General features: G+C 38.4%; 1 protein-coding gene across 1 annotated transcript in view; it reads left to right on the forward strand.

Annotated features, from left to right (window-relative positions):
* Window positions 1–20,936, forward strand: part of plxna2 (plexin A2) — a 223,271-nt gene that overhangs the window by 180,571 nt on the left and 21,764 nt on the right. Inside the window, exons 19-27 of the mRNA XM_016283942.1 lie at window positions 688–927; window positions 1,098–1,241; window positions 2,613–2,847; window positions 4,303–4,445; window positions 7,422–7,690; window positions 15,144–15,210; window positions 16,249–16,395; window positions 16,754–16,913; window positions 18,243–18,346. Coding sequence (XP_016139428.1) covers window positions 688–927; window positions 1,098–1,241; window positions 2,613–2,847; window positions 4,303–4,445; window positions 7,422–7,690; window positions 15,144–15,210; window positions 16,249–16,395; window positions 16,754–16,913; window positions 18,243–18,346 — 1,509 coding nt within the window. The remainder of the gene's footprint in view (window positions 1–687; window positions 928–1,097; window positions 1,242–2,612; window positions 2,848–4,302; window positions 4,446–7,421; window positions 7,691–15,143; window positions 15,211–16,248; window positions 16,396–16,753; window positions 16,914–18,242; window positions 18,347–20,936) is intronic.

Consider the following 20,936-nt stretch of genomic DNA (forward strand, 5'->3'; position numbering starts at 1 on the left):
TTTCATATAAATCTATATATGTCTAAAATTTTATATAGTTTTCATTAATTTTTATTTCAGTTTTTCTTGTTATTTTAGCACTTAGTTAAACTAAACTAAAAAGAGAAATGATGCCTTGGCAACTAGTGGAAATAAAATTAATTTGTTTATTTTATGAATTTTTATATTTTATTTCATGTATTTAATGTTAAAATCATGTTTTTAATGTTTATTTTATTTCAAGTAACATTTTTAGTGTATATTAATAACTTTGCGATTTTACTACCTTTTTTTTTCTTTCAGCAAGATGATAATTTTTTTTTTTGCCCAAAATAAGACGACCCAGGCATGTTCTTGACAGGTTTTGCTCTAGATATACAGCTCATTTCTATCTTGAAGAACAAAGTCTCGTAATAATGTGTGATATGCCGAGTCTATCAGAAGAGTGTAATTTACTCATTTAATGTTTATTGCTGATTTTTGAGTTTAAAAGGTACTCTTTCCTTTGTTCTCCAGCTCCGTTGTTGTCTAACAAAAGGAAATGCATCTGCAGTCTTTTCAGTTCAGTAAAACACTTGAAAACAGATGGTATCAAAGGGATCTTAATGGGAAAGAACTGAAGTGAGATGAAACAATGAATAACAATTACTCTCGAAAAATGCTGATGAAAATGAAGCATATTTCGCTCTGTCTCTTTCTCATTTCCAGGTGTGTAAGGTTCTGAACATCACGACTATGAGCTGTTTGGCTCCCTCGCTGACAGCCGAGTACAGGCCGGGTTTGGATTCAGTCAAGCATGCAGACGAGTTTGGTTTCATCTTCAATAATGTGCAAGCCCTTCTAGTGTACAACAACACTAACTTCATGTACTACCCCAACCCTTACTTTGAGCCTCTCAGCACCAATGGCATACTGGAACAGAAACCTGGCTCACCTATCATTTTAAAGGTATGTTTATCCTCACGCTTGACCCTTTGACCTGAGAGCTGTTAATATATAAGCATATGCAATGTATCCTGAAAGATCTGATATCCATAAATATGTATACAGAAATATTTAGTAGTGTAAGCTTCTCAAACGTATCTAACCATCATTCACGTTTGCTGTGTGTGTATTAGGGTAAAAATCTGGTTCCTTCGGCCTCTGGAGGAGTGAAGCTTAATTACACTGTTCTGATAGGAGAGACTCCCTGTTCAGTCACCGTATCTGAGTCTCAACTGCTGTGCGAACCACCAAATCTCACCGGCCAGTACAAAATCATGGTAAGACGTATGTAAACATATGTATATTTACAATTTTTTTTAACACATCCACATCAAAACCGTCTAGTTTTTCTGTTAAATATTTTTCAACCCAGATCTAAACCATCTTCATAAGTGGTTTGAAATCTGATTTCGGAAACACGTCTCAATATGCATGTGAACCATCAGGTTTTTTTGCTTGTTTTTTTTATTCAGCAAGGAGTCATTCAGTTGATCAAAAGAGACAGTAAAGACATTTAGAATGTTACAGAAGATTGCTATTTCAAATAAATGCTGTTCTTTTAAACATTCATCAAAGAATCCCAAAATGCATCTGTTTTCACAAAAATATTACACTGGCCAACACTGATCATAAGAAGAAATAGTACTTGAGCAGCAAATCATATGTGACCCTGGACCACAAAACCAGTCTGAAGTCGCTGGGGTATATTTGTAGCAATAGCCAAAAAAACATTGTATGGGTCAAAATTATCGATTTTTCTTTTATGCCAAAAATCAAGTAAAGATCATGCTTCCTGAAGATATTTTGTAAATTTCCTACCGTAAATATATCAAAACTTAATTTTTGATTAGTAATATGCATTGCTAAGAACTTTATTTGGATGACTTTAAAGGCGATTTGCTCAGTATTTAGATTTTTTTGCACCCTCAGATTCCAGATTTTCAAATAGTTGTACCTCGGCCAGATATTGCCCTATCCTAACAAACCATACATCAATGGAAAGCTTATTTATCTCAATTTTTTACAAATGTACCCTTATGACTGGTTTTGTTGTCCAGGATCACATATATTAGAATGTTTTCTAAAGGATCCTATGACACTGAAGTCTGAAAATTCAGCTTTTCCATCACAGGAATAAATTATATTTTAAAATAGTGAAAAACAACACCATCCCTAAACATTTGAATGTAGTTAATAGCTTTTTTTCCTTTCTTCTGTTTTTGTAAAACACAACAGTCTAATAATCTGATGAAAAAATTTGTCTGATTTCTAAGAACAATACCTCATGTGTTATGTTTTTGCTTGAAAAGCCCTTGTTTACTAGATTTGAGACCTGTGCGGTTGAGGAGGGCGTTAAATGTTCTGTTTAAGCACTCATTATTTACTATTGTTGTACCGCTTGTTGAGACGCAGACCAGACCTTCAGCAAAGCCACAGTCTTGTTGCTGTCACCAGGTTCCCTAGAAACAGAAAACCAATTACCGTTAGTGCTGCCCAAAACTTAACACAATGTGTATGTGTATGTGTTTTTCTAGATTTTTGTTGGTTTGGAGAGTAAGGTATATTTTTACACTCTGTATCTCTGTGTGTGCATTTATTCTTGATTGATTCTCATGTGTAGATATATATATGTGGGTTTGTTCTCTCAGGTGCAGGTCGGTGGTCTGCATGTGTCCCCCGGCTCAGTAAACATTCTCTCTGACAGCCTCCTGACTCTTCCTGCCATTGTCAGCATCGCTGCCGGCGGCGGCCTCCTTCTCATCATCGTCATCCTTGTGCTTATTGCCTATAAGCGTAAATCCCGCGAAAACGACCTCACACTCAAACGACTCCAGATGCAAATGGACAACCTGGAGTCCAGGGTCGCGCTGGAGTGCAAAGAAGGTGAGAAAGACACGGACATCACCCTTTCACTATGCTGCGTTATTGATTATTTGTGTTCATCTGAGAGAAAATAATCTCATGTTTCATTACAACCACTTAACATGACTGTGTGAGCCGAACTGAGTCCAATTTACAGTGCATTCAACATATGCATACTCTTTTAGTTAGAGAATTGGGATTGCAAAACATCACAGGATGGATTTAAAGTGTCAGATGTTTTAAATATTAGAACATATACTGTTAGTTTTGTTTGTTCTGTTATCCATTATTTCCTTACTCGCCAAAAACTCAACAGTTTTGATGTCATATTCTTATTTATTAGATTGCACCAGTTAAATCTTTAGTCATAGAGCAATGCGACACACATCAGCATTTGAGGGTTTCAGGTGGCTGACAGATCAAACTGTTTCTTACACACAATGCAGAAGAGAGAGCGTCCCTGACCTATGGTTAGTGGGTCTGAGAGGATGAGCTTTGTGTTGACTGATTCTGGAGCCGCAAGGAATTTAAGATGCAGAAGTATTAAAGGGGCAGATCGAGTCCTGCACTCCATGAACGCCTGCGAGAGAGTGAGTTTAAGATGAGAGAAAAGGCACAGAGAGAGACGCCGGGCCGAGATGAAGAGGAGGACAGGTGAGAGGAGACGATAGAGTGAAGGCAGAAGGAACGTTCCAGAAAAGAGAAATAAGGAAACGTGAGGAGAGAGAGAAAGAGAGATTAATAACTCCCTCAGAGAAGAGTGCTGCCCCAGGCTCTGTCAGAATGGACCCAATTAAAGACATCCCACCTCCAGTCTCCAGCAGCAGGGGACAAGCACTTCAGCAACCTGCAATTTACTCTTTGTGTGTGTTTGTGTGAGTGAGAAAACCATAAATAGAGAGAAGCTGAGAGGTTATTTTGGTTTGCTCTCTTCGTCTGCCTCCAACACCCTTCCGGAACTTCATAAAAACCTCAAACTGGACAAAACTAAGTCTTCAGAGATGGTGATTAGCAGTTCAGTGGTTCAGGTTTTGTTGTGTTTGGACCTTTAATGTGACTACAACTTAAAAAACCCACATATATTTCAAGTAAAAGTTTCTGTTCCAGTTCATAGTATTATATATTTGAAGTAATTTAAAATAAGAAATTATATCATTTTGATGACAGCTAAAAACATTTTCTAACAAAACAAAAACAACTGAATAAAAAAATAAAAATGTTACATATATTTGAATGTGCTTGTACTATATTTCATGAAAATATATCATCGTAAATTAAAGCATGTATTAGTATAACAATAAATACTACCATGATGCACTTTCCATTTACAGATTTCGAATTTGATAATGTTCTTTATTTTTTTCTATACCAAATAAAATGATTATCTAAATCATTTTTTTCTTGACATTGAACTGTGAATTTTTCAGTGTATTGAAATTGTTTCTCTTTTTTTTCTCCTCCCCATTTTGTTTTCAGCTTTTGCAGAACTGCAGACAGACATTAATGAGTTGACGAGTGATCTGGACCGGGCCGGAATTCCTTATTTGGATTACCGCACATATGCCATGAGAGTGTTATTCCCCGGCATTGAGGACCATCCTGTGCTCAGAGAGCTGGAGGTGGGCTGCGGTCTATTTTGAGAGGATTTATTTCATGAACACTTGTCTCTAACAAGTTGTCCTAACAAGTCCTGCACTCCATGAACGCCTGCGAGAGAGTGAATTTAAGATGAGAGAAAAGGCACAGAGAGAGACGCCGGGCCGAGATGAAGAGGAGGACAGGTGAGAGGAGACGATAGAGTGAAGGCAGAAGGAACGTTCCAGAAAAGAGAAATAAGGAAACGTGAGGAGAGAGAGAAAGAGAGATAAATAACTCCCTCAGGGAAGAGTGCTGCCCCAGGCTCTGTCAGAATGGACCCAATGTGAAAAACAACACCATCCCTAAACATTTGAATGTAGTTAATAGCTTTTTTTCCTTTCTTCTGTTTTTGTAAAACACAACAGTCTAATAATCTGATGAAAAAATTTGTCTGATTTCTAAGAACAATACCTCATGTGTTATGTTTTTGCTTGAAAAGCCCTTGTTTACTAGATTTGAGACCTGTGCGGTTGAGGAGGGCGTTAAATGTTCTGTTTAAGCACTCATTATTTACTATTGTTGTACCGCTTGTTGAGACGCAGACCAGACCTTCAGCAAAGCCACAGTCTTGTTGCTGTCACCAGGTTCCCTAGAAACAGAAAACCAATTACCGTTAGTGCTGCCCAAAACTTAACACAATGTGTATGTGTATGTGTTTTTCTAGATTTTTGTTGGTTTGGAGAGTAAGGTATATTTTTACACTCTGTATCTCTGTGTGTGCATTTATTCTTGATTGATTCTCATGTGTAGATATATATATGTGGGTTTGTTCTCTCAGGTGCAGGTCGGTGGTCTGCATGTGTCCCCCGGCTCAGTAAACATTCTCTCTGACAGCCTCCTGACTCTTCCTGCCATTGTCAGCATCGCTGCCGGCGGCGGCCTCCTTCTCATCATCGTCATCCTTGTGCTTATTGCCTATAAGCGTAAATCCCGCGAAAACGACCTCACACTCAAACGACTCCAGATGCAAATGGACAACCTGGAGTCCAGGGTCGCGCTGGAGTGCAAAGAAGGTGAGAAAGACACGGACATCACCCTTTCACTATGCTGCGTTATTGATTATTTGTGTTCATCTGAGAGAAAATAATCTCATGTTTCATTACAACCACTTAACATGACTGTGTGAGCCGAACTGAGTCCAATTTACAGTGCATTCAACATATGCATACTCTTTTAGTTAGAGAATTGGGATTGCAAAACATCACAGGATGGATTTAAAGTGTCAGATGTTTTAAATATTAGAACATATACTGTTAGTTTTGTTTGTTCTGTTATCCATTATTTCCTTACTCGCCAAAAACTCAACAGTTTTGATGTCATATTCTTATTTATTAGATTGCACCAGTTAAATCTTTAGTCATAGAGCAATGCGACACACATCAGCATTTGAGGGTTTCAGGTGGCTGACAGATCAAACTGTTTCTTACACACAATGCAGAAGAGAGAGCGTCCCTGACCTATGGTTAGTGGGTCTGAGAGGATGAGCTTTGTGTTGACTGATTCTGGAGCCGCAAGGAATTTAAGATGCAGAAGTATTAAAGGGGCAGATCGAGTCCTGCACTCCATGAACGCCTGCGAGAGAGTGAATTTAAGATGAGAGAAAAGGCACAGAGAGAGACGCCGGGCCGAGATGAAGAGGAGGACAGGTGAGAGGAGACGATAGAGTGAAGGCAGAAGGAACGTTCCAGAAAAGAGAAATAAGGAAACGTGAGGAGAGAGAGAAAGAGAGATAAATAACTCCCTCAGGGAAGAGTGCTGCCCCAGGCTCTGTCAGAATGGACCCAATTAAAGACATCCCACCTCCAGTCTCCAGCAGCAGGGGACAAGCACTTCAGCAACCTGCAATTTACTCTTTGTGTGTGTTTGTGTGAGTGAGAAAACCATAAATAGAGAGAAGCTGAGAGGTTATTTGGTTTGCTCTCTTCGTCTGCCTCCAACACCCTTCCGGAACTTCATAAAAACCTCAAACTGGACAAAACTAAGTCTTCAGAGATGGTGATTAGCAGTTCAGCGGTTCAGGTTTTGTTGTGTTTGGACCTTTAATGTGACTACAACTTAAAAAACCCACATATATTTCAAGTAAAAGTTTCTGTTCCAGTTCATAGTATTATATATTTGAAGTAATTTAAAATAAGAAATTATATCATTTTAATGACAGCTAAAAACATTTTCTAACAAAACAAAAACAACTGAATAAAAAAATAAAAATGTTACATATATTTGAATGTGCTTGTACTATATTTCATGAAAATATATCATCGTAAATTAAAGCATGTATTAGTATAACAATAAATACTACCACGATGCACTTTCCATTTACAGATTTTGAATTTGATAAGAATGTTCTTTATTTTTTTTCTATACCAAATAAAATGATTATCTAAATCATTTTTTTCTTGACATTGAACTGTGAATTTTTCAGTGTATTGAAATTGTTTCTCTTTTTTTTCTCCTCCCCATTTTGTTTTCAGCTTTTGCAGAACTGCAGACAGACATTAATGAGTTGACGAGTGACCTGGACCGGGCCGGAATTCCTTATCTGGATTACCGCACATATGCCATGAGAGTGTTATTCCCCGGCATTGAGGACCATCCTGTGCTCAGAGAGCTGGAGGTGGGCTGCGGTCTATTTTGAGAGGATTTATTTCATGAACACTTGTCTCTAACAAGTTGTCCTAACAACAAATTTCATTTGCAATCATACTGGATATTTAATATACAATTATATGGAACAGGATTTTAGACCAATGAGCCTACCCAGCACAATGCCACATAAAGCAAATGACCATAACAATATTTTACCTGGTTAGGACATAGTGTAATTTACAGCTTTTCATGTTGCATGTGCTCTTGTTTTGTATTTAAATTATGCATTATTGATTTAGTTCATTGACAGTCGCAGTTGGCTTGTAAAAAATGTTTGTATTTAACAGCAAATATGTTGTTGTGTGTTCCAGGTCTCTGGTAATGGGCAGCTGTGCGTTGAAAAAGCTCTGAAGCTGTTTGCCCAGCTGATAAACAACAAGGTGTTTTTGTTGACATTCATTCGTACGCTGGAAATGCAGCGCTCCTTCTCCATGCGTGACCGTGGCAATGTGGCGTCGCTAATAATGACGGCTCTCCAGGGTCGACTGGAATACGCCACGGATGTGCTCAAACACCTGCTGTCTGACCTCATCGACAAGAACCTGGAGAGCAAGAACCATCCCAAACTACTGCTCAGGAGGTTTGCTATTCACTTCATGTTTCTGCTTTCGTTTAGTTTTTCCATTTACTTTGAATGAATACGTCACTAACTGAACTCAAAGTTTTGTTGTGTTATCTTAGCCGGGCATAATAGCTATATTGATACATGATCCATAACTCTGCAGTCCCTCAGTACGGCCCCATTGTCAGTGTCACTTATCATTTGTGCGCTACTCATAAAACATTCCTGAGCAGCTCAAATCCTCTTGTTTTTTCCTCTCTCTCGCTCTCGGCTGTCCTTTATGCTTTCCCTCCAAATTTGTATAGGTTTTTCAAAGTCTAACTAGAGTCAGTCAACTAGAATCAGAATATTTATTGTCATTATACAAAAAGTACAACGGAATTATGTGCAATCCTATTTCAGTGCAAAAATAAGGTTTAGAGTTAAAACAAATACCAATGTGTATATATGTTAAAAAAAAAATATATATATATATATATATGTATGTAAAAGAATAAAAATATATACTTTAAGCAGCAATATTTACATATCCATCACAGTTGCAGCAGTTTTTGAATACACCACTGTGAAGAATTGCAGAGTTCGTTGGAATATTGCACAAAAGAGACATTACATTTAGTGTTCATTTAGTATTTCAACAGCCCTGGGATATGTGCTGTTTTTCAGTCTGTTTGTTTTGGCTTTTATTGTCCTGTACCGCCGACCTGAGGGTAACAGTTCAAACAGATGATGTGCTGGATGGGATGAGTCTTTCAGAAGATTTAGACTAATAATGATTCAACAAAGAGTTGCCCAAGGGCTAAGCACAGTCCTGGGCCACTTTCATTACAGCCCCACATGATGGAGGCCGAGTGTATTTAGCTTTAGCTGGAGGTGATTTGTTCCTGCCGACCGCGGCGCTATATCAGCTATACATCACACTTTGAATATTCAAAGCAGACAGGCCAAACAAACACCACAGCCGTTCCTCGTTTGCTCTCTCTCGATCTTATTGAATGATTTTTGGTGTTTCGTTACGTGACTCAGCTCATTAGTAGGCACAGTAAATAGATGCAGGGGAAATGTGGATTATGCCGTTATTTAACGTGACAGACGCTGCGTCTCTCTCATTATCTGCTGTCATTAGGAACACAAAACACTAATCCCCCCACGCTGGCAGGCTGGGCCGTGGGGATCAGGGGCCCGTGGTTTTAGATGACACTTTTTCCTTTTTTTTCTATGGGAATTTAGGAGATTATCGATTCGACATGCTCCTTTTGGTCTTGTTCGCAGATCCGTGTCTTTACTTTTCCAGGAAGCATCTGGAAAACAAGGCAACTGTATTAGAAACCCAACAAATCTGTTGTGTTTTCATTCATCTTTTCCTTCCTTTTTTTACTATCGCATTCCGCCACATGGTTTCCTGTTGGTGTTACGGTTAAACGAACACGGTCGTTTCTGCAACTACTGCTGGCCTCCACTCCCTCCACATCGATTGGGCTCCATCTCACTAATTTTCTTCTCTGTTCCTTTAATAAAAGGCATTACTCTGTCTCTCTCGTTCTCATTTTCTCTCTGTCTCAAGCAGTTTGATTTCAATTGATCCGTGTGAACAAACCCTGCCCTTCTTGTGACCTCTTTCTGTATCTGCTCCTCATCTTAACATTTCTCGGGTAATGGAATACATCTGGAGCTTGTCCCACATCAGTGAGCGATGCATTCATTGGTGTTTCTGGATCAGTCCGGTCTTATTTCCTGTTGTACAGATGAATTAAGTGAAGAATTATGGCACAAATTGATCTTTAAAATATTTCCATATTTTGGCATTCAGGGTGAGATGTTACATCCAAAACACCATGACTGGTTACCTTTGACCCTTACCCATAATTCCACTGTCCTCTTAATGTGTCATGTGGGTTTTTTGTATTGATGACAGCATTAATTTAACATGGCTGACAAAAACGTCTCTGAAATAGTTACCAGTATCTTCTGTTGCAATGGACAAATGTTTAACATTATGTACAACATCATAATTTTTAAGATTGTAAATGAATATATTCTTGTTCTGAAGTAAAAAGCAAGATTTAGGGGTTTTTGTTCTTTGTAATTTAATAATTCATGCAGAGCGTAAAACTATTTTTTTTTTTAAGTCTGTTTTATTTTTATTTAATTGGCCACATCTCCAAATCCCTTTTGCAGTTTTAACCCTTAACTGTCACCGTCCAGAATACGGGACGCCTTAGTTTTACTTCACTATATTACAATTAAATCCTAATTTAATCATGACAAGCTATATTATCATTGGAAAGGTCTAAGACTCCTAAATAGATATTTTACCATTATTTTTTGTTACAAATTATGTAGGAACAGTAATAGATTCATTTATGACAAGAGTGCACCAAGAGTCTATGACAAATCTTCAACATAACAGGAGTTTTGACCTTTGTCACAAAAAGCCTTTATTTCGTTGCCTTTATCCCTATCACATGTTTTAGTAATCATCATAAGTTATATACTTATATAAAATTCATCCTGTGAAAACCATTTTGAAGTCGGACATTGTGTTAACATAGAAATGGTACTTCAAAATTGTTTAGCGGTCTCCTCCCCCTTAGCGGGGGTGTCATATTACAAAATGTATTACGGTCTTTTAGAATTAAAACATTTTATAATCTTGACAAAATACATATCGTTGGAAAGGTTTTGTCATAAAATATTTTGTGATAGACATAATATTGAGAGAGAAATTGATAGATTTGTAACAGAAATGCATTAAAAAAATCAATGGAGTTTGGGTGGCACCAGGTGGCTTTTTTTTGGTATAACGCCTAAACAAAATTGCATATGAACCTCAATTTTTTTTATATCAACTTAAAATTTGGAACACAACTTGTGTATACATATGGCTTTAACTTTATAGCAATTTTGTATTTTTAACTATTTTTTTAAATATTTATTTAATATAAAAGAAAATAAAAATAGTACAATACATTTTCTTTACAGTAAATGTAAACTTCTATAATTTTTTAATACTTTCAATTTATTAAATGATTTCACTTCTGTAATACTCTGCTAATTGTCTTCTTTAAAAAGAGACCAACCTTAGGTCTGTATTCAAAAGCGTTCATGAATTATAATAATTTAAGTTTGTATAGTGCACTTTCTCGTGAATTTTCAAAAATGTGGATGACAGTTAAGGGGTTAATAACATGTAAAGAACCACAAGTATTGCAGCTTAAAATCATCGTCACACTTTGAGCTGACAATCATAACCGAGTGAGCTACTTTGATAGTGTGCGATCCTTCTACATATTCTTAAAGTAGGAACAAAGGACGTTCATGTGTGTTAAGAAAAATAATGAATGTCAAAGATGCCTGTAGGGCAGTTGCTTGCAAATGAGACATCTTTTAAGAATCAGACAATATCAACAGAGAGACTAATTTATTTTCATAAAGTGACCCACTTGCATTTAATGATAACCGACTGTGAAAAATAACAAGGGCCTGTCTGGTCTCTGTGGTCATCAGAGTGACTGTACGTTTCATTTCAAATAGCCTAAAGCTTAGTTGGCATTAATATTTGCTTGTCTAGTATTTATTAATCTTTATTTGATTATGGAATATAAGGAGACACAAGACTTGTTGTGGGCTTCTGGTTCCATGTGGATCAGCAGGGGAATGTGATTTTTTCAGTGAAGACTGATTCATCACTTCAGTGGGAAAGCCACAATGAATCAAATCGCAGTCGCGCAGTGCATAAAAAGCATTCAGTGGCTTTTTGCCATTCTTTATTGACAGAGACATAATACATGGGAGAAAGAAAAGGGATGGGGGGTTAGGTTGCTGGCTGCATTCGAACCAGCATCGCCTGCAACTCAGCCACAGCTCTGCATGTATAGTGCATGGTTTTTGTTTGTGTTTTGTTGTGGTTTGGTTTGGGGCATCTGATTCCACCGTTCTACCTAATTTTTTGTCTAAAGTTGTTATTTTCTTGACCAGGTAATATTTGTGCTGGGTTACAGAGTTATTATAGTATTTTTTGGCTCTTTCTCAAGCTTTTTTGTCATCCACATGAGCACCACGACTCCGCGCTAGCCACTAGGCCACAACAGCAAATTATTTCTTCATGGGACTTTTGAGTTTTCTTATTTGTCTTTCGCTCCCTCGTGTTAATATCTGTGGAGAACTGTGGCTAAAAATGGAACGGCTCCATGGCCTCAGGCTCTCTCTTGCTGCTGTTTGTGTGTGTGTACATGTTTTCACCTAATGAGATTTGCAGGCACACAGAGCCTCGGAATGGACTATTAGTGAGACACATTGTGTTGTGTGTCGCCCCTTCAGTGAAGCATTCCTTTACCCGCCTTAAGACACACACACATATACAACTCATAAGTACGCTAATAGCTAATAAAACCCTCATGTTCATTGATGAAACTCCGTTAAAAAAGAAAGCAAGCAAAAAGACAGAAAAATGCTGAAGGAGGAAGGAAAAGCACACTCTTTCTGAGCGGACGGAGGCAGAATTAAGCCTGGTGTGATGAAGTTGTAGAGGATGCAAAAACTCATTTACTGTAGGTGCTCAAATAGCCTAGCTACTATTAACTTTCTGTTCATTCATTCTCTCACCTGGGGATGAACAGGCAATGTGTTTGAGCTTCCTGGTGAAAGAAAATAGGGATTCGGTAGCGAAAGAGTTTTTTAAACCAATGAAGAGATTTTGGAGATTGACTTCTGTGGGTCTGAATTATATTTTTAAGCCAGATATTGACTCTGAGCCTCTGCAATATGAAATGTGTCGGTGCGCCAGGAGGGTGCCCAATTCCCGAGTGCATTTGAAAATTCCTGACCAATTTCACTTCATTTCCAGCCGTTTGTGAAACTAGTTTATGAGAAGCACTGAACCGGATGCTTCTAATAAACTAGTTTCACAAGGATACTACATTTTGAAAGGAAGTAAATTTAGTCCAGTAACTGTTCATTCAGCCCCCGTTTGTAGGTTTTTTTTTGTCCGTCATCGTCCATCATTGATCGCTGATTGACTGAGACAGGAAAGAGACAGGAAACACTCTTGCAAGACCTGATGCAACCAGCATCAAACGCGCTGTCATTGTAGTGTATGTGTGTGTCAGAGCTCATAACACACTCACACACACACACTCACTGAATGAGTGTCACATATGAATGCACGCATCAGTGCACAAATACACACAGGTTCCTCTTGCTCCTGCATCCAAAGTCCCTCAGCTCACAGGCCCAGAAGAAAACCGGTAGGATGCAAAGGAAAGTTGACAGGCTTAAAAGAGAATATATAAACATGACAATGTTTTGTATAGCCTGCCACACACGCTGCTGAATAAAACACACTGTCCTTAAGAAGAACCACAGAATGACTGGCGTTCTCGTCACAAACATGACGACTTTCCTTCATTTCACTCCATCTTGCATCACTCCTTCTATTTGCCCTCCTCTCGCCTCTCTCATTTCATCTCTGTGTGAGACTGCTATTGATTTATTCACTAAAATGCACCATTATTAAATAAGCATAATTTGACAGCCTCGTTATTCGACAGCCATGTTTGTTCTTTCAGTACAATTTGCATTTATCATCCGCTAATGCATTAATCCAGATGGGTGAATACCTCAAAAAAACAAATGCAGTATAATGCAAATCACATCATCTTTATGTTAATGGACTCTTAACTCCTAAATATACAAACCCGAAACCCCTCAAAGCGCTAATAGCTTGTTTTTTAAAGCAGCCCATCCACTCAATGGCCATCATGACTGTTTTCTAGTATTGCTTCTGTCTATCTCCAAATCTGTATGTTATGCCAATGAAATATGCCAAAATGGGTATCATAATTACAAAGGCCATGTCTTCACCAACCAGTAGTTCGCTTCAGCGACTTCTTAAATCAGCTTGGACTAACCTGTTCTAGACAACTATATAGGGGGCAGTATGCGTTCTTGAATTTTATCTTCACTGTGTTTTTAAGTTGTTGATTTTTTTATGTACATATGGTTTATATTTTACTGTCCTGTGCAGCATATCTTTGTTTTTCATGGTTTTGTAACTTGAGCTTTTTAAGACAATGTATCTTGTGCAAAAAATCTGTTTTTGATTTAAGAACATATCTTTAAACTAGGTTTAGTTAAATTTTTCAGCAGATATTTGTCAGTTCCCATAGGAAAGACAAATCAATAAAGTCATATATATATACGCAAAAAAATGCAATGACATCACGTGGATGATACTGAATGATTTCTAAAGGATCATGTGACGCTGAAGACTGGAGTAATGACTGCTGAAAAATCAGCTTTGCCGTCACAGGAATAAATTACATTTAAAATATATTAGAATAGAAACTAGTTATTTTAAACTGTAATATTTTTCCATAATAACTTTCAATTTTTTTGATCAAATAAATGCAGCTTGGTGAGCATGAGAGATTTCTTTCAAAAACTGTCTAAGTCATCTCACCTTGGTCTTATGAATATGCAGCGATTACGGGTTTATCACCATCCAGACCTGACCTCTATAAACGCACCTCATCTCGTCTCGCCGATCAGCGCTCACTCTCACGTGTGACCCTGAAGCGTGACCCCCTCAAGCACAATACGCACTTGTGGACATGCTCAGACACACACACACACACACACACTCTCGCCACACTCGGTGTTTGCGGGCTGTCTCAGCGGTGTAATCATAGTTATTTCCACATGCATTAAGAGAGTCATTTTCTCTCACCGCTGTTGAGTAAATTGCCGGTGTGCTACCTCACCGTCCCCACGGCGGCCGGGCAGAGTGTGTGCGAGCACATAACGTCGCGACAATTACGCAGCTGATATTACATCATCCTGTGATGCTTATGTGTATTTGTATTGTCCATAAGTGAACTTAATACTCACTGCCACAAACAGAGCGAGGGGGAAAAAGTATTTTCCGGGGTGAAATTAGAAATGTTTTGCAGGGAAAGAGAGGTATTGGTATTCCACAGGTGCGCTCAGCCGTCAGAACGAGGAAATAACCCTTTCATGTATTTTTCATGCTCGTTAACCACTCCCGTCGGGGTGCTGTTTGTTCTCTCTTCCTCTGTCTGCCTTATCTTTCCCTCTCTCTCTTCGGTTTACTACCTGCTCTGTCTTCAACAAACCCTCGGCTCTTTCTTTTTCTCTCTTCCCAAATTATTGACCACAATTCTAAACCCCCCCCCCCCCATTTGAGTCATGTGTTTGTCATTTGTGGGTTTGGGTTTGTGTCTGTGTATCTGTCTCAATCCTCAAAGCAAAGAAAGAAAGAAAGAGACGGGGGTGGTCAAAAGAAAGAAAAAATGGACAAAGAGAGTCTGGAGTGACTGACAGGGAAGGCAACTAATGTTTTTCACACTTTCTGTTTTCCCCTCCATCAAAACCCAGCCGTTATTATACACAAAAATTATTCTTGACGATAAGTGACGTCACTTGCTGATGTTTGTGTATTTGTGTGTTTCAGGACCGAGTCTGTTGCTGAGAAGATGCTAACCAACTGGTTTGCTTTCCTGCTTCATAAGTTCTTGAAGGTAACTTGCTTCTTTGGCTTCCTGTAATAGTACTAGTCTCATCTAGACAGACTTTTGACGCTCAGCATGAAGTCTGGTTCACTCCGCAGATTATTCTGGCTCAGAGCCGCCCAATTAGACAGGAAGCGCCAGTCATGTCATGATCAACTACAGTTTGTATATTTGTAGGAGCTCATTCAAATAATTGGAGTCTCTGGAAACAGTCGTAGGAGAAATATCAAAGACATTAATGTGTTTAGACTTCATGGTCGGACTTTAGAGTTTTAGCATTCAGTTGTGCTCAAGGATATCATGTTTACTTGCTGCTGCTAAGTGTCTCGAACTAAAATATATTTTATATCATGCCATGAATGGGGCAAATCAAGTCAGTGAGAAGTTCGGCAGAAACATATGTTAGTAACCTGGGAATGTTTAAAACTAATTTTGCTTTTGGCCTTTTTATGTTGGTCAAAAATTGTCCAAGTAAACATGAATGTGCAGTATATAATACATACTGCATACTAACTGTACACATTATGCAATAATAAACATTTAAAATGGTAGTCTGTTATGTACATTGTTGCCACATGATCTTGATTGATTAGCCACATGACTTCATTGTGTTCGTATTTAATATAAAATTTGAAATAGAAATCCTGTTACACTACAAATGTCTTTACAATTCAATTAAATGCATCCTTACTGAATAGACGTTTCCATTTCTTTTTTTTTTAAAATGAATGGTAGTATACATACTATATATTGCAGAAATAGTAGTATGCTAGTGTGATATTTCAAACAGCACTAGAGCAGTTAGCGTATAAGTAGTGATAAAGTAATAATAATAATAATAATCATGTGTGTTGGTGTCTGTGTCTACAGGAGTGTGCAGGTGAGAGTTTCCATTTCTTTTTTTTTTTAAATGAATGGTAGTATACATACTATATATTGCAGAAATAGTAGTATGCTAGTGTGATATTTCAAACAGCACTAGAGCAGTTAGCGTATAAGTAGTGATAAAGTAATAATAATCATGTGTGTTGGTGTCTGTGTCTACAGGAGTGTGCAGGTGAGCCTCTCTTCATGCTGTACTGTGCTATAAAACAGCAGATGGAAAAAGGCCCAATAGACGCCATCACCGGAGAAGCCCGATACTCCCTCAGTGAGGACAAACTCATCCGACAACAGATTGACTACAAGACACTGGTCAGCATCCCACACCCTCATAGCCACACTAATAAACATAGTATCTAATAAACTCTCATGAATGTCAGTACTGTTATTGTTTGTGTGTGTGTGTGTGTGTGTGTCTGTGTCTGTGTCTGTGTCTGTGTCTGTGTCTGTGTGTGTGTGTGTGTTTGAAATCAGACAGTCTGGCTGAGGGAGGGTAGTGTTCATTAGTCTCTCATACCCTGCTAAGGCTGAGATTGGGGTCCTGCAGAGGGTGTGAAATTAGATTTCTCGGGCCAGGAAATGGCCTTTTCCAGAGCTACGCTCCGCACCTACGGCTTCACCGACCACAGCCCAACATCTCATTATCCTTGTTCTCTTTTTTTCCCTCCAGATCTTAAACTGCGTCAACCCAGAGAACGAGAACAGCCCGGAGATCCCAGTCAAGGTTCTGAACTGTGACACCATCACGCAGGTCAAAGAAAAGATTCTGGATGCTGTGTATAAGAACATGCCTTATTCACAGAGACCCAAAGCTGTGGACATGGACCTGGGTGAGTTTAACGTGTGCACACGAGTGTGATATTGCTTTCAAAATGTAATTTAAAAATGAGAAACTAACATTTTAGACACAATATTGTGTTTTTTTTTTACCCAAAAAAGGAAGGCATTTGAATGAATCATTTAGTGAATGAATCAGTGTTTTTGAACAGATCCTTTCTTTCTGCACTTTTTTTTCTGCTGAATTTCTCAGTGTTTTGAAGGAATCAGCTGACTATATGATTCAGTTACTCACTCATAAAGAGTCACCTGTATCATTCCTGAATAAATCAGTGTTTCTGATTGAATAGTATGAGTGAATGATTTAATGACTCCCAGTATAAAAATTATCACTTTTTGTTCAGCGTTTTGAAGAAATCGGTTGACTGAATGAATCAGTTACTCAGTCATAGAGTCGTTTGTTTCATTCCTGAAATAATATTTTTTCGTGAACATATCATTTGAGTGAATGATTTCTTTGACTCACTCACAAAGATAGTCATGTGATATATTCTTGATCGCATTATTCCTTTTGAACAAATCGGTTAACGTGAATGATTCAATTACACACTCTAAATTTCTAAATGATTGAACAGTGATTTTGAATTGAGTGATTGAAATATATAAAGACAACCATGTTTTGTTCCTTAATAAATCAGTGTTTTAAAAGAATCAGCTGGATGAATGATTATTTGCTCAAAGAGTCACTTGTTTAATTTCTGAATGAATCTGTGGTTTTTGAACAAAATGGTTTGAATGAATGATTCAATGACACACTAATAACAAAAAAGTCACCACCTACTGCCATGACAATGTAACTTGCAGAAAGAGTCACAGAAAAGAGACCCAGGTAAAAGCTGACAGACGGCGCTGACAGACTGACTCCACATTTCATTTCTGGCACACAAAAGCCCATCTCACACACACACGCTGCACAAAAGCCCCCTGTCAGTGGTGCAAATCATCCTTCCAGCACCTTGGCCAGAGCAATATCATCCATGATGATGTTCTGTCTCTGTAGCTGCAGAACTGGCATTGCTTTTGTGTGTGTCTATGTGTGTGTGTGTTGGGGGTAGGTTTCTGCAGGCATCATCTGTGCATTTGGCAACCACGTAAACTAATAAACCCCATTCAACAGAGGAGAAAATCAATGATCACTCTCACTCTGAGCCTGTCTATATCCTATCAGCTCTCTCTTTAGCATTTAATTATACCCTACCACGCATACACACACATTTCTAACCCATGTGAAAAGACACATTCAGAGCTTTGGATCAAATCAATCTGCTTTGAGCTGGGGGAGGTTCACTGTCTGTTTTAATGGCAAATGTTTGATTCTTCAGAGTGGCGTCAGGGACGAATGGCCCGAGTTGTCCTGCAGGATGAAGACATCACCACTAAGATTGAAAATGACTGGAAGAGGCTCAACACTCTCATGCACTATCAGGTACAAAAGAGGACACACACGCTCATACATAATCTCATGGTGCCCTCTTCTGTCTAAGCGGGTCGACATTAAAGGGGATGTATCATGGATTTTCTTTGCTCTATTGATAGAAAAAAAGAATCTGATGTACTATGCAGACATACTCATCCATTCTCAATGCAAAGCTCTCTCCCCAGTGCAAAAATAGCAAAAATTCATGCTTTGAATTAATGCTAGTATTTTTCCTAGTGAACAAATAGAAATATCCTTAAAGCTTAAAATGGAATGAAAAACATTATAATGCTACAAAACTATAGATCATAGCATCTTTAAAAAATCAGGAATCATTAAAAAAACAACATGCTACAAAAAGAAATCCTCATTATATCTATTTAACTCCTCAGACATGAAACAATAATTAGGCTCAACAAAAAAAATATTTCCTTTATCTGACACAGTGCTCAGTGACAGAGTGTTTGGCTCCAGGGAGACAGCCCAGCAGATCTCACAACACAGGACAGTATAATAGAGGACAATTATTCAGCATGGCCAGTGAAAATTTTAAGTGTGTTGCTGGAAAAGTGCTTGTGTGTGTGTGTGAGAGAGAGAGAGAGAGAGAGAGAGAGAGAGAGAATTTGTCCTTTACCTTCAGTGGATTAATTACAGCCTTTACCTTGTCTTTACTTCAGACACCACAGAGACAGCACACGTCAGAGCAGCTACCTGATAACAGCTCTTATTGAGAGAGAGAGAGAGAGAGAGAGAGAGTGAGAGTGAGAGTGAGAGTGAGAGTAATGATTATTTGCTCAAAGAGTCACTTGTTTAATTTCTGAATGAATCTGTGGTTTTTGAACAAAATGGTTTGAATGAATGATTCAATGACACACTAATAACAAAAAAGTCACCACCTACTGCCATGACAATGTAACTTGCAGAAAGAGTCACAGAAAAGAGACCCAGGTAAAAGCTGACAGACGGCGCTGACAGACTGACTCCACATTTCATTTCTGGCACACAAAAGCCCATCTCACACACACACGCTGCACAAAAGCCCCCTGTCAGTGGTGCAAATCATCCTTCCAGCACCTTGGCCAGAGCAATATCATCCATGATGATGTTCTGTCTCTGTAGCTGCAGAACTGGCATTGCTTTTGTGTGTGTCTATGTGTGTGTGTGTTGGGGGTAGGTTTCTGCAGGCATCATCTGTGCATTTGGCAACCACGTAAACTAATAAACCCCATTCAACAGAGGAGAAAATCAATGATCACTCTCACTCTGAGCCTGTCTATATCCTATCAGCTCTCTCTTTAGCATTTAATTATACCCTACCACGCATACACACACATTTCTAACCCATGTGAAAAGACACATTCAGAGCTTTGGATCAAATCAATCTGCTTTGAGCTGGGGGAGGTTCACTGTCTGTTTTAATGGCAAATGTTTGATTCTTCAGAGTGGCGTCAGGGACGAATGGCCCGAGTTGTCCTGCAGGATGAAGACATCACCACTAAGATTGAAAATGACTGGAAGAGGCTCAACACTCTCATGCACTATCAGGTACAAAAGAGGACACACACGCTCATACATAATCTCATGGTGCCCTCTTCTGTCTAAGCGGGTCGACATTAAAGGGGATGTATCATGGATTTTCTTTGCTCTATTGATAGAAAAAAAGAATCTGATGTACTATGCAGACATACTCATCCATTCTCAATGCAAAGCTCTCTCCCCAGTGCAAAAATAGCAAAAATTCATGCTTTGAATTAATGCTAGTATTTTTCCTAGTGAACAAATAGAAATATCCTTAAAGCTTAAAATGGAATGAAAAACATTATAATGCTACAAAACTATAGATCATAGCATCTTTAAAAAATCAGGAATCATTAAAAAAACAACATGCTACAAAAAGAAATCCTCATTATATCTATTTAACTCCTCAGACATGAAACAATAATTAGGCTCAACAAAAAAAAATATTTCCTTTATCTGACACAGTGCTCAGTGACAGAGTGTTTGGCTCCAGGGAGACAGCTCAGCAGATCTCACAACACAGGACAGTATAATAGAGGACAATTATTCAGCATGGCCAGTGAAAATTTTAAGTGTGTTGCTGGAAAAGTGCTTGTGTGTGTGTGTGTGAGAGAGAGAGAGAGAGAGAGAGAGAGAATTTGTCCTTTACCTTCAGTGGATTAATTACAGCCTTTACCTTGTCTTTACTTCAGACACCACAGAGACAGCACACGTCAGAGCAGCTACCTGATAACAGCTCTTATTGAGAGAGAGAGAGAGAGAGAGTGAGAGTGAGAGTGAGAGTGAGAGTATGTGCACAGTTTGCCTCTTTTTGTGTCCAGAGGAGATGCCACAGGACATGCGCACATATATTCTTATAATTATTCCTGAAAGAGCTCATCATATGTGCTGTCATAATGTGTGATCTGAGGAAGAGACAGACATGAAAAGAGATCATACAGAAAAAAAGGAAATATAATTTTCATGTCATAGCGTTGAGAACTACCGTTGCAAAAATTTACCATGGTAAACATTTCCCCACAAAATGCCATACTTAGTTGTTGTTACTACAGTGGAACTGTGATAACTGTATATTAGCCAT

The sequence above is a fragment of the Sinocyclocheilus grahami genome, unplaced genomic scaffold, assembly GCF_001515645.1.
Source record: "Sinocyclocheilus grahami isolate Dianchi unplaced genomic scaffold, SAMN03320097.WGS_v1.1 scaffold178.1, whole genome shotgun sequence".
Lineage (NCBI taxonomy): Eukaryota > Metazoa > Chordata > Actinopteri > Cypriniformes > Cyprinidae > Sinocyclocheilus > Sinocyclocheilus grahami.